The following is a 14569-nucleotide window of genomic DNA, read 5'->3' as shown; positions in this document are numbered from 1 at the left end:
GATGACGTCAGATGAGTAATACGAAGTGAAATAATACTTATTATTCTTCAAAAATATCATGTGTTTCAATCAGCCAATCAACAGCTTTCATTGTTGTCGACCGGTAGGTCATAGACAGCTGCGGTTAATAACCTGGTTAGTCACCGGTGTACTGGTTGAGTCCGCCAAACGCAACCTAGATTTAACTGTATCCAGAAATCTGTCACTGTGGCTGTGACTGTGATGTTGCAACAATCACGAAAATAATATTCTGCAAGCAAAAGAGCTAAAGTCGAGTAGCACGCTGGTGATTTCGTAGGCCTAGGGAAATGAGGTAATCTTAATTAATCTTCTTTAATATTTTAAAAAATAGTCCTATTTCAAACAGAATTATTAAATTCAGTTATGCTTTTGTGTTGTATTTCATCAGTTTTATTTTTTGCTCGAGTTTTATCTTATAGTTCCATTACTTTCACAGCTCGAAGGTTAGCAGAGATACACTCTACGAGTGTGTTAACACACTTCTCGAAAACTCCCAAAAGAAGAAAAGAAATTTCTTGGAAACTGTTGAATTGCAAATCGCTCTCAAGAATTACGATCCCCAGAAAGACAAACGTTTCTCCGGAACAGTGAAGTATGAAGATCTTTTTTACACCTGAATTTTAAAGTCATGTAGAATGTCTTACGTAGAATAAGCATTTTAAGCAATGTTAAAATATTTGTCCATCAGATGATTTTCAATTATTTACGGTCTTTGTGCCACGTACGAAAAAAAAAATCACTTTTAAGCACTAAATTTTATTCTACATGACTCTTTTATTCAGGAAGCTAACTTGTTTAGCGGACCTTTACCCAGGGTCTTAAAATAATTGGGGAGGTCTCAAGAGTTCAACTCTTGTTACCGTTATCTTAGAACTTCCTTAGTGTTGTGGGGTAAGTATAAGTACTGTTTTAAACAAATGCTACGGTTTTTTTTTTTTTTTTTTTTATCTGAGTAACTTGCATGTGTTTCTAAGACGAATTGAAATTCTCCATTTTCAAATACAAATATTTTGTTTATAATGTTTAATCAAAGTAATTGGGAGAAAATGATTTGAAAGTTTAATATCGAACTGTAGGAAAGAAACTAAAAAATTAATATTGAAATAAATTGTTCTGTGATGTCAGCTGTTTGCTGATTTTTGTGAGGCATTTGAACTGAGATCTGAGAACGCTTTAATTTATAAACCATTGAGTGCTGTGTAATCTTTTGATTTGTGCAGTCTTGTTCTTTGTACTAAAGAGCATTTGTACTTTAGATTGAAGAATATACCAAGACCAAAATTTACTGTTTGTGTATTGGGAGATCAACAGCACTGTGATGAAGCTAAAGCCAATGATGTAGCATGTATGGATGCTGAAGCACTAAAGAAATTGAACAAAAATAAGAAGTTGGTTAAAAAATTAGGTGAGTTTTGTTTCTTTTGAGTTGCACTGAGAACCCTCCTGCTTATAAACATTTGTATGCAGGTTCCTTTTTTTGAGTGCTATAGTAATAGATGTAATAGAAGTTTAAGGATTAATTTTCTTAATATCTGTTGCATCTTACATTTTTCATTTCTATCACAAATGTATTGTATGCAGCAAAATTATTCTTTAAGATTTGCATCTATTAGTACTTGAATAAGTTTAAAAGGCGACATTCTTTAATTACGTAAGGGTCCCAGGGATGAGGGGGTTTGAAAAATTTCTACATACCCTCACTTTGGAAGCTGGGTTCGAACCCATTCTTACATAATAATTTCTAAGTAGATATTTTGCATATGAAATCGCGTGATCAAGCAGGTTGTCATTTCATTTCTGCAATGTTAGGAAAAAAAAAGTATTCAGATGAGCTATTTTAAAATTTGTTTTACAAAAAACGAATAGTGTGAAATATGATAAAAGGATCGCACAATGCATGGAATGTTTCTTTTTTATTAATATCTCATCATATACAAAAATAAGTCAGAAGAGCATCCAGTCTGGAGCCAAACTTTTAGTAAACATTTCTTTGCACTAAAGGATTGAACTTAATGATAATGAGTTTTAATAACAATTTCAGTGATGTAAGATTCATAACTTTATTATTTTGAAAAACAAAAGGTAATCTTTAATAAGATTGGGGGGGGGGGAATTTTCCAAAAACTTCCTTACGTAATTAGTGAAATCTCCCAAGGAGCAGTTTTTGAACATGATCAATGTTTTGAGTAATAAGTTATGTGAAATGGAATATGAGTTACACTATTAAAACTAACATGCAAGGCACTTATTCCCTCCTAATGTATTTTCATGTGCATTTAGGGTCCAAATTTAGTGTTAGAAAAACTTAAACAATATTATGCATTCAGAATTTGTTATTCTGACATAATGTTGTTACACATGTTGATGTAATTTAATGTTTCGAGTTAGTTGATGTATTAAACATTGTATTAATGTTTTTCTTCATTCCAAGTAAATTAGCAGAATACTACTAAATTTGCGACGTTAGTCGCAGAACAGATGCCTGAGCCGCAGAACAATTCTGTTCAAATGTGAGGAAAACTGACCAATTTTCTGCAGGAACCGCAATGCTGAAAATCTGCAGGTACTACAGTGTAGAAAATCTGTAAAAACTGCAGATTTTCTACAAATATCTTCCAACTCAAGATAGAAATTCTGCAGAATTTTTAAAAATTAGAAAAATCTAAAATTCTCGAAATTTATGATGATTTAGCAAAAAGCTCGCAGTGTTGAATTTGGTAAGTCTTTTGTAGACTTTCCCAATCGATCTTTATCCACTGCAATATGTTTTGGAAACATGCCAACACTGAAACACGTTCATCACTGTGAATTGTGCATCTTTTGTGTTTTGTTATATGTAACCCAAACTCGAGTCATTTTATTTATTTCAACAATTTATTTATTTAGTAATATTATTTTATCGCTAATTCATGCCATGTAAAGTAAAAAAATGTAGTTTGACACCTAGTTTCGGATTTTTATAAAATTTTGTATCTTTGCTCTTTTTATACATTTTAGAAAGCATTTAAATTTTTTGGAGAATCTCAATCAGCCCCAAAGCAGAATACTTTACGATGTTCTGCAACGTAAAATCATTTGACCAAAATTGTTCTGCCAGTACTTCAAGAATTGTACGCGAAAAAACATGACATTTCCCACAAATTGGGTGTCAAAAATCAAAATAGTTTCACGTGGGAGTTTTTTCTTTTTTTTTTTAACTGGACTGTTGCTATTTATTTCTGTGGAAATAGGATATTTCCGGAAACATCACAGCTTTCAACCAAATGAATAACTAAAAAGGACTGAATTTGGAAAATTAGTTGATCATCAAAACTATAAAATCAAAAAAAATATATATATACTTTAAAAAGGTGTCAAACCTGACTCGATTGAGATTCTCCGAAAATAGTTAATATGCTTTCTAAAATGCACAGAAAGAGCAAAGATACAAAATTTTATAAAAATCCAAACTTAGGTAGTAAACCACATTTTTTTTTTTTGGTTAATTTTACGTGGCATGAAGGAACAATTAAAATAAGGCAGTGGTTGCGGCACCAACCGCCGGAAATGCAATGAAGTACCGACCTCCTTCTGCGCATGCGCAGAGTAGAAATTACTGCCTTGGGGTCGGGATTGTTTTATGAACCCGACCAAGGGGGGGCGTTACGATGGGCGGGATCTAATTTCAACAGCCGACCAATGATATTCTATGCGGTCGGACGAATTATGTATGGCCGACCACACAAATTAAGATACTTTCCCAATGACCATGCTGAGCGGTCGGACGAAATATGTATGGCCGACCACACAAATTATGATTCTTTCCCAATGACATTCTAAGCGGTCGGACGAGTAATATATATGGCCGACTACGCAAATTAAGATATATATGCCGGGCGAAATGATAGTTCTGGAATTAATATAGATATTAAAACGGCATGCACGATCTGTAATTATGCTTTAATCAAAATTCAATTATTCGATGCGATACATCGACCATCTCCGACCCATGCCCTCGAGTGCCGCTGCTTTGGGTCGGACATGATTCAAATAGACCTTATGAAATTCTATGGAGGTCGGATGTATAATATGAGACTTAATATGAATTTCCAGTGAAATACTATATTTAGCGATAATTTAATAAGAATTAAGGTAGATTTACGGCGACTAACCGATGTGTGTCACCGCCGGTCGTATAATACGGCAGGAATTCTTTTCCGAACTCTGACTCATGCCCCCGAGTGTGAAGTTCTAGGGAGGAAATCCGTAGAGCTATTCATTTTGAACTCTTTTAAACAGTTTTCGAATGTACGCTTTGAAACTCACACCGCGTTCCATGATGCTAGCCATTTTTACACGAACCAAGAGCACGCACGCACATGGTCGGAAGTAGTTGGAGTTGGAACTACTACTGACGTCGCTAGCTGGAACCGCCACGCGAAGCGAAGGAGGCGTGTCAATCCGTTGAAAGTGTCAGATTTGCGCATGCGCAAGTTTCTAGGTCGGATGCCGAATCCAGCTCCGACGGTCGGTGCCGCAACCACTGCGTTAAAATAATGTTACTAAATAAAGAAATTACTGAAATAATAAATAAAATGAGTCGAGTTTGGGTTGCATATAATAAAACACTTCAAAACTTTCTAAATAATTGAAATATTTTCTGGATGCAAAGGGATTGAAATCTCAAACAAAACAAGCAATTTCCGGCGATTGACGTGTTCAATGTTGGCATGTTTCCAAAACATACGTACGTGGAGGAAATTGCAGTGGATGAAGATCGATTGCGAAAGTCCTACAAAGTACTTATTGAATTCAACATGGCAAGCTTTCCGCCAAATTATCGTAATTTGCGAGAATTTTAGATTTTCTTCTAGTTTTATAAGAAATCTGCATAATTTCTGCAAAAGTCTATCTTGAGTTGGAAGATATTTGTAGACAATCTGCTGTTTCTACAGATTTGCTGTGCCGTAGTTTCTGCAGATTTTCGCCATTGCAGTTTTTGCAGATTTTCGGCACCGCTGTTTCTGCACCGCAGTTTCTGCAGATTTTCTGCAGAAATTTCACTGAAATTTGCAGCATTTCTGCAGAAAATTTGTCAGTTTTCTTCTCACACTTGAACAGAATTGTTCTGCAGCTCAGGCACCTGTTCTGCGACGTACGTCGCAAATTTAGCAGTATTCTGCTTTGGGGTCAATCGGTTTAGGTTTGACACCTTGTTGATGTGTTTTTTGATTTTATAGTTTTCATGATAATTTTCCAAAATTAGTGCTCTATAATTAGTCATTTAGTTGAAATCTGGTGTTTCCTGGAATATCTCATTTCCATATAAATAGCAACAGTCCAGTTTAAAAAAAAACTACATGAAACGATTTTGATTTTTGGCACCCAATTTGTAGAAAATGTCAAGTTTTTTCGCTTACAATGCTTGAAGTACTTGCTGAACAATTTTGGTCAAATGCTTTATGTTGCTGAACATCGTAAAGTATTCCGTTTTGGGGAATCTTGCCCAGGGATGAACAACCTATGGCCCACCAAGCAAGTAATGTTTCCTCATTAATCTTTGTAGTTGGGGATTTCAAGGTTCAATACAGGTCAATTTTTGCCCCCATTAATACCTCTACAAAAATAATGCAATGTAAATGACTCCTTCATTAAGGTGAAAAATAAGATAAAAAATTAAAATAAAATGGTGAACTGATTAATAAACATTTTACGAGTGCGACATTGTTGTAGCATTTCAGCCTTGTGTCCATTTTTTGTTTGCAAATGGAAATTAGGCTGAGGCTAATTGCTGGTGGTAGTGCAGCAATCCCTTAATTTCTGTTTCTGGTTAGTTAACTTCTGATTATTTCCATTGTATAAAATACCAGGGGGGTCCCCACCCAAGAAAAAAAATACTATCATAGCCCCTTCATTTCTTTGCTGTCAGAAAAACTTGGAATACAACTATATACACTGAAGTAAGAAAAAAAGTCAAAAAAGCACAATTTGCAGATTTGATGTTTTTTATTGGCAGGTGTTGGCATACCCGACCATCGGATCCGTAATGAAGCACCGACTAGTGTTCAGGGGTCGAAGTAGTCCTATATATCCTACGTAGTGATGTGGATCGGGTAAATACCCAGCGGGTAGGTAAATATTTTTTGGGTATTTACCTGAATATTTACCCAAGGCCTGGGTAAATACCCAAAATCTGGGTATTTTACAAAAAAAATGCAAAAAGTGAATGGGAAATTAAAAAAAAAAATCTTAATATGAAATAATTGGTAAAACTGATGCATGCATATGTATTACACATTTCATAATATTTTTTATTGAAAGACTTGGTGAAATTGTAAAAGAAACATATCGTGAACCGAAGAATCTTTCTTTTCAATGTCATAATTGGAGAAGTATAAGCAATTCAATGATGAACTTCAGGATTTCAAAATCACAATCTAGGTTAGTCATATCCAAAATGAAAAAAAAGAAGCGTGAGGGATGTTTGGAAGAATAAACTGAGATGTTATTAAGACTATGATGTTATTTTATTACTGTTTAAGTGATAACGTGACAAATATAGAAACAGTTTTCACATTAATCAGCAAAAAAAAAATTCAAAATATTGTTTTGCATTTGCTCCCCGGTACTTCATGATGAAAATTTATTCAAGCTATTTTTATTGACATTTCGTTACATTTTGATGTCATGCAAGGACATATTACTTGGTTATAAAAGACTAGGACCTTAAAAAATTGGTGTTTGCTTTTTTTTGTAACTAGTTAAGCTTTACTTTTTATAGAATGGCTTTTTATATCTGAAATTTGGCTATCAACATTGAATGGGCATATCCAACACATTTAATGTGAATATCATATTAGATTGCGAAGTTGTTTCACACAATAATTCTTTAAATATGTGATCAAAATACAATTTTTGAGCAAAAATTTATTGTTTTGTATATGGTTGGTTATCCCTTTTAAGACCTGAAATATTTTCTTGAGAGCACATGCAAGCAAAGGTTTTCTTGTCTCATAAAGCCTGGAAAGATACTAGTGCCGTCATCTGTCGAGAAAATGGATTATGCTAACCAGCACGATCGTCGGATTCCGGCGTTTGTTACATATGGGCAATTCCATGGTGTTGGATGTGAAAAATGAAGAAAAATTTCTCAGTTTTAATTCCATTTATCAAATATAAACTGTTCCAAAATGATCAAATTTATTTACAAGATACTTACTACACCCCACTGAATAAAAAATCATGTTAGTTTTTCAAAATAGATCCCTAAAGTATAAATTAAAAAAATTTAAAGAGTTGGTGTCGGACGTAAACACACAAATAGTAAAATTGATGGTTCACTTAAAAATAAAAAGTCTGTGAATTGGCTTACATTTTACTTTTAAAAAAAGCATAATTCTAAAGTTCATTTATGATTGAAGCATATATTACTGTTTTCAAATGTTATAAGGAATAAAATTATTTTAAATATTTTTTGCTTTGTGTCGGACGTAAATTTTCGGTTGGATGTAAATTGATCATATTGGATGTTAACTATTGCTCTTAAATGTAAATACATAACAATGATTACAGTTATAAATATGTAAATTATAGGTTACATATACTGAAACAAAATTTACCAAATAAATTCAAAAGTAGGGTTGATTGTGGGAAGTGGGACATTGGGGTAAGTGGGTCACCCCCCAAAAACTGAAATATTCATATGGTTTTTAGTGATTATTTTTGCATATATTTGGGTTAAGTGGAATTTTTTTCTAGGTCAGAGAACTTGTTCAGATTTTTTTTTTTTTGACTAATATTTTTTGGAGAGTTTAAGCAGCATTTTTCAAAGAAGTGTTTCCCGGTTAGCATTTATTTTTTTATGATCATTAAACATTCATGTACAGTTTAACTTAAAGTGCATACTGCAGTCAGAATTTTTGAGTAAAATATTATTAAAAACTGTTTAAGAGTAGGAGCCCCACTTACCCCGTAAAATTTTGCTATAAGACGTCCCCACATTATGGGGTAAGTAGTCCCCCCCCTAACAGAGAGGATTTGAAAATCAAAAGCAGTTTTGATGAAATATTTGTATTATTGAAATACAAGACAACTATGATGACTTAGTAGGAATTGATAGTTCAGCTACAAAAGCTGGTGATTAGTTATTTGAAACTTACATGAAAGAAAACCATCAAGATTTATATGGGTTTGAATGTTGATAATCGTTCTTCCTTAGCCAACTTTACATAGACGCAGTCATTTAGTGTTTCTAATTTCTTTTTACCCTTATAGTTTTGGCAAATTTGCCAAAATTGATCTTAATCAACTGTATTACATTCATTCAACACGCCTTTTCTCAAAAGGGGTCCTACTTACCCCTATCAACCCTAAATGTATATGCAATAAATTCACTAACTTGTTTTTTATGCATGTTTTACTTTAACTTTGAAATTAAAGGCAAAAAAAGGAGAAACGCACTTGAAAACATATGTTATTTAAAGGAATGTAACAGTGTCGGACGTAAAAAAAAATTTTCGTCCGACACCTAGATTTTAGTAAAAAATATTCACTTGTTACAAAATGAAAATAGGTTACATCAAAGAGATTGAAATTCTTACTTTGTACCCAAAAATACATGTATATAGCTTTAAAATTATTGACTCAGCATAATTAACTGCCCATTTTGGTGTCGGACGTAAAACACTTAATGTACCCCAAGAGAAATTCTTTTACAAATCAAAATGAATTATATTTTCACGCATTTTTGCAACATCACCAGCAACACTCTGTATCTTTAAATGGTTATTCATCTCAATTCATAATAGCATGTATTCTTTGGAAAAAACAGAATTTCTTCGAGAGTCTCCAAATATGGTTTGAAAATACTCAAGATGTTGACCTTGGTTTAACCTGCTTTAAGTTATTTATAACGGAAGTGATCAAATTTTAGACAGGCATTTCAAAATATGCAACTCTTTATCTTTAAAATGACACCTCATTTGTTTACATATTTTAACTTTCAAAATTTGATCATCTGGTTGACTTTACCATGGAATTGCCCATATAATAATCTAGGAAGCTAAAATTTGAATGATGTTCGACCCGCACGTTCGTGCAATCTGGGGCTTAAAGGGTTATACAAAGTGGAATCAGGGGTCTGTCCAGGATTTTTCACAGGGTCCGTTTTTTGTGAAAAATCAAATAATTTTGTGAAAAATGAATTAGTTTTGTGAAAAAATCAAAAAAATTTCGCAAAAAATAAATAAATAAATAAATAAATAAAAAATTTTTTTTTTGTTAAAACGAAATTTTAGAACTTAGAGATGGCACAAAACTGCATCAATTAAACTTAAAGTTGAGTGTTTTCCTCTTCTATGTCGAGAAAATCATACTGGATTTTTTTTCTGACATTTGGCGGGGGGGGGGGGCATCGCTCTTTCAAGTATCAATATTTATCTAACATTCTACATTATGTTAAATTATACTAGATATATTTCTGTATAGTATTTAAAATAATTGTAACAAAAATATAAATAAATGAAATAAAATACAGAATAGGGTTCTGCATTCAACTTTTTGACCCAAGACACTGTTAAAAAGCACAGAATTTCGTTTAAAACTTATAAATTCCCTGATTTTAACAAAAATAAAAAGATATTTCAATTGTTTACCTCTTAAAAAAGCGGAATAATCATCAAAAATTCGAAAAATCGGAATCCCATATCGGATGCAAAGAGATCGCAATTCTCAAAGTGAAGGCATCAAAAGTATAAAAACGGCTTGTAAAAGAAATATTTTTGATAAAATTATTTTAAAATTGCATTTTAGAGTCCTATGATAACCATTTCATTAATATCTGTGGACACAGTTGACCCAAAAAATAAAATAAAACAAACCATCTCAGCATTTTCATTTTTTACTCATAACAGAAAATGGAATTTTGCTTTAAAAACTTGAAATGGGAGTTCTAACAGAAATAAAGAGACTTTTCATTTATTTGACTCCTAATAAAGCGAAGTTAGCTTGAAAAAAGAACAAAATATGATTCTCATATCGGATGTTAAAAGATTGCATATTTCAAAATGTAGACATCTAAAGAAAAAAAAACGGTAATTAAAAGAGTTTATTTAAAGTTAATCATCCTTGTTAGCATCGAAAAATCAAAACCCATATAATTTTCTCCCAAAATAACAATTAAACATCGCACCGCACCGTAAAAACGCAACTATTGACAAGCTGGCAAAATGATGAGAATATTTTCTAATCAAGTCATTATAAAGGTTCAACGCCAAAAGCGAAGTGGTGATAATTTTGAAGTTGGTAACCCTATCTGAAGCGATCATATTTTTTCCTCACCCTTACTATCCCTTTGCAGTTCTAAGTTCATTTCGCAGATACATATTATTATTGTTTGTTAAATCATGAGCGGAGAAAAATGCTTACCAATGCCTTTTCAGAAAAGTTTACAACACCGCTGCTAATTAGCTGTGATAAAACAAACAACTATTATAAACTACACCGCCAGCTCAGTTATTCCATCCGCCAGCTCAATTATTCCATCCGGAGCTTTAGGGCCTGTAACTTACTACAAAACAACCATGATATTTATTTGGCAGTAGCAATTATTTATCGCTTGCAGGAGAATCGCAAGAGTGCCGATTTTTTTTTTTTTTTTTTTTCAAAATTAGCCGATTTTGTATAAGCTGATCCCTCTAATTTGACTTAAAAAAAGGTTCCAAAAATTATCAGTTTATACACAGAAATATGCGTTATTTTGCTTTCAGATTTGCTCTTTCAATAAACAATTTGTGACAGATCCGATCTTGTTTATCAGAATTTTGTGAAGGGTCCGTTTTGTTTGATCCGGATTTTGTGAAAGGTCCGTTTTGTTTGGTCGGGATTTTGTGAAAGGTCCGTTTTGGTTGATCGGATTTTTGTGAAGGGTCCGTTAACGGACCCAAATATCCTCTGGCCAGATCCCTGGGAATACATACTGAAAAGTATTTTAGTTGAATATAAATTTTTGAAATAAATACCCGGGTATATACCCATTTTGGGAATTTACCCAGGTATATACCAGGGGTGATTGTGTTCCGGTATTTACCGAATTTCCGGTATTTTCGGACGTATTTCCGGTATTCTTATGTCCGAAAATACCGGAATTATTATTATTTTTCTTTTTGTTATGCTTTTATCTCCCTACCTCCGCAATTTTTTTTTAATTATATAATACTCATCAAATATACCTGCAAGAGCCTTAAGATGGACACCTATCCCTTAAGATGGACAAATAAATGTCAAGATAATTTGTATAATGCCAGCTCAAAAGTAACTTTGTAACCCATTAAAAATTTAATCACATGTACACACAATATTTTGACTCAGAACTATTTAATACTATGGCAAAGGTGCACTTAATAAGGGTCAAAGATTCCCCCCCCCCCCCCCCGGTCTCGCTTTAAAACTTTCAGGTATTTTTTCATGAACTGACAATCACCCCTGATATACCCTGGGTATTTACCCCTAAAAATAAATACCCGGGTATTTTACATAATCCTACATTTGCTATATTTTCAAGAAAAGCATCAAAATTGTCCTATATTTTCTGTATTCTCGTTTTTTGTTGTTGTTGAACCAGGAGGACATTAATTCTACAAATTTTGGTGCATGGTAAAGGAAAAGATGATTTTACCGCTTTTTGCCATTTTTGCAACTGTTCAGTGCCCATAAGCAATTGTGGATTTTCGCAATTGAGGCAGCATGCTAAAACATTCAAACATAAAGAACTCTGAAAAACGTCAAGAGGATCCTTCTCAAGCTCTGTTTGTTCTTAATACAAGTGTTAAAGGGTTCATTTTGCATATTTCTTATACTTGCTTCACCTATATTTTGTAATGAGCCATCTTTTTTGCATCATTAATAGCGATCGATTTTTTTTTTCTGTTGTAACTATTTTTATGTATTTAGTAAAATCAATGAATAAGTTATTTTTGTTTTCATCATATTTTTAATATGTTGTAGAAAAGTTTCAAAGATTTTCTATTATGCATTTTTTTTTTAAATTTCAGAAAATTATTGTTAAATTGAAAAATTTAATTTGAACTTGTTTCTAGTGCTTCAATAAAGATTGAACAATCAAATTGTTCAATATTGCGTGTGCAAACATCAGATCAAGTAGTATATGTGTTCAGTGATTAACTTGGTGTAAATATTGAGTTTGTTTATTTTGGTTGCGTTTTAAGAACCTCGCTCTTTTCATGGCTATTTCTTTTTTCCATAAAATTTGTGTCACTGTTACAGCTTTTATGAAAAATACAAACTTTTCTGTTCATAAACTTTAAATAAGTATAAAAATATTCCTGTTATGATTTAATATTGTAATTTATCTGTTATCTTTTTTGTTTAATTTAACTCTTTAGTGTACCTAAATCCATGCATTATTACAATATTACTTAAATCTTAGTTATATGTTCAATTAAAAAAGAAAACAAATCAATTGGTTACTGAACAGTCTCGTTGTTTTTCTTTCTTTTTTTTGGACTGTTTTGCATAACTACATCCTGTACAGATTGTTTGTAGTACGATCCAAAAGTTCGAGGGACAAGCTGTACTATCAAAACTTACCCAGAATAGTTCACATTACCGAAGCACATCCACCTTCAAAAGGTCACCTTGAGGGACTATGTATCTCTGCTGGCATTCATATAACTTTTAGAAACACTTCTGGAAGCCACTCTTTCGCTACCTTCTGTGATGCAGTTTTATCTTCTCCTGACGAAAGAAAGGGGCGCCCATGCAAATGTTTTTTTGCTGAGAACAGGTAAAAGTCACACGGAACTAAGTCCAACGAAACGTTACGTTATTTGTTTGTCATATCAGAGTATTGACCAATCAAACAGTGCATCCTCAACATGAAAGTCGACTTCTTCCCCACGATGAAGTTGAAGCAGCAGCGCAAGAGGCCTTACAGAATTTTGTGACAAATGTGTTCCAGGAGTCCTAAAAGCATACTTGCCAATTACGGATATTCTCAGAATTTTACTGATTACGGATTGATATGATGTTTTTACGGAAATCTAATCTTAAATGCGCAATCAAAGAAGGGGGGAAGGGAATTCTATCGCTTATCTCCAACGGCGACGATCTGCATCGTGTGTGTCATGCGCTGCATCCCGACGTCACGGAATAGGCGCGGCTAACGGCTGGCAGCAGCTTGTGATTGGTTTGAATTGCAGACCGTACAGCCGGTTCCCTATACAGGCAAGACAAGAAATGTTTTCTCCCATTGGGAAAAAAAAAAAACTTCTACTTCTGACTTTCCGACCGCGTGTTGGTTCGTTGTGTGTTGTTTGTTATTTTTGATCTTTTATTAATATATGGAAAATTCTACATAATTTGTTACTATCAAGAACATGAGTGCTAAATCGGGTAAAAGTTACCATCAGAGTTTTAAGGGAGAGTATAGTAAAGAATTTCTGTCGATTAAAAAATCGAATAAAGGTGAAAAATTTGCCTTTTGCGATGTATGCAGAAGTGATTTCAACATTGCACATGGAGGAAGAAATGATGTATTTCGACATGTTAATGGTCCAAAGCACAAAGAAAATGTTAAGTGCTCGGAAAACATGCCCAAACTAACTTCATTCCTGAAAAATTCGAGTGATCTACTACCAGAAGTTACGCGTGCGGAGCTTTTATTTACATCGTTTTTGGTCGAGCATAATGTTCCATTAAATGCAGCGAGTCATGCTGGTCCTCTTTTTCGGCAAATGTTTCCTAAATGTGAAATTGCGAAACGCTATGGCTGTGCAAAAACCAAAACAACTGCGATTGTGCAAGAAATGGCACGTGACAGAAGTTCCGAAATCGTGGAAATTCTAAAGAAAGAACCCTTTTCTGCCGCTTGTGACGGGAGTCATGAATCAGACTTCAAACTATATCCTATTGTAGTGACTTTTTTTAATTCCACTTTGGGGCAGATTGAAAACACATTGTTGTCATTGCCAAATTTAGTAGGACATTCAACTGGAGAAAATATCAGTTCCCTGATTATAGCAGAATTTCAAAAGTTTGAAATTCCTCTTGAACATTGCGTTTCATTCGGCGCAGATAATGCCAATGTCATGCAAGGGGAGAAGCTTGGTGTCATTTCTTTTTTAAAAAAAAAGAATGAAAATATCATTTCTGCTAGATGTTGCTGCCATTTAATAAATCTGGCTTCAGAGAAAGGTGCAGAATCTTCGCCAGTAAATGTTGATGAAGTTCTTATTGACATTTACTATTACATGAAGAGAAGTGCTAACCGCAAAGAAGGACTTCAGCAGTTTCAAGAACTTTATAATAAGGATGCTCAGAAAATACTTAAGCATGTATGTAAACGGTGGCTTTCTCTTGGGCGAAGTTTGACCCGTGTTGTGAACCAATGGGAGCCACTGACAAGTTTTTTTTAAAGAGGTAGTAAATTCAAAATCTTGCAGTTTGTCCTCATCCATGTCTTTTTACAAAATACCCAAACTTGCTGAAAAAAAAATGGAGCCTGAAAAAAAAGAGCATGGAAAAAAAGTTTTAAAGGAAGAGGAAAGAGTAA

General features: G+C 33.5%; 1 protein-coding gene across 1 annotated transcript in view; it reads left to right on the top strand.

Annotated features, from left to right (window-relative positions):
• Positions 1–203: 203 nt before the first annotated feature.
• The window catches only part of LOC129233638 (60S ribosomal protein L10a-like), a 30949-nt gene continuing 16583 nt past the window's right edge, over positions 204–14569 (top strand). Inside the window, 3 exon segments of the mRNA XM_054867612.1 lie at positions 204–313; positions 458–613; positions 1278–1426. Coding sequence (XP_054723587.1) covers positions 309–313; positions 458–613; positions 1278–1426 — 310 coding nt within the window. The 5' untranslated portion in view covers positions 204–308.

Source organism: Uloborus diversus, unplaced genomic scaffold (assembly GCF_026930045.1).
Source record: "Uloborus diversus isolate 005 unplaced genomic scaffold, Udiv.v.3.1 scaffold_571, whole genome shotgun sequence".
In the NCBI taxonomy this organism is placed as follows: domain Eukaryota; kingdom Metazoa; phylum Arthropoda; class Arachnida; order Araneae; family Uloboridae; genus Uloborus; species Uloborus diversus.
Note: the sequence above shows the minus strand (reverse complement) of the source record. Positions and strands in the feature narration are given on the sequence as shown.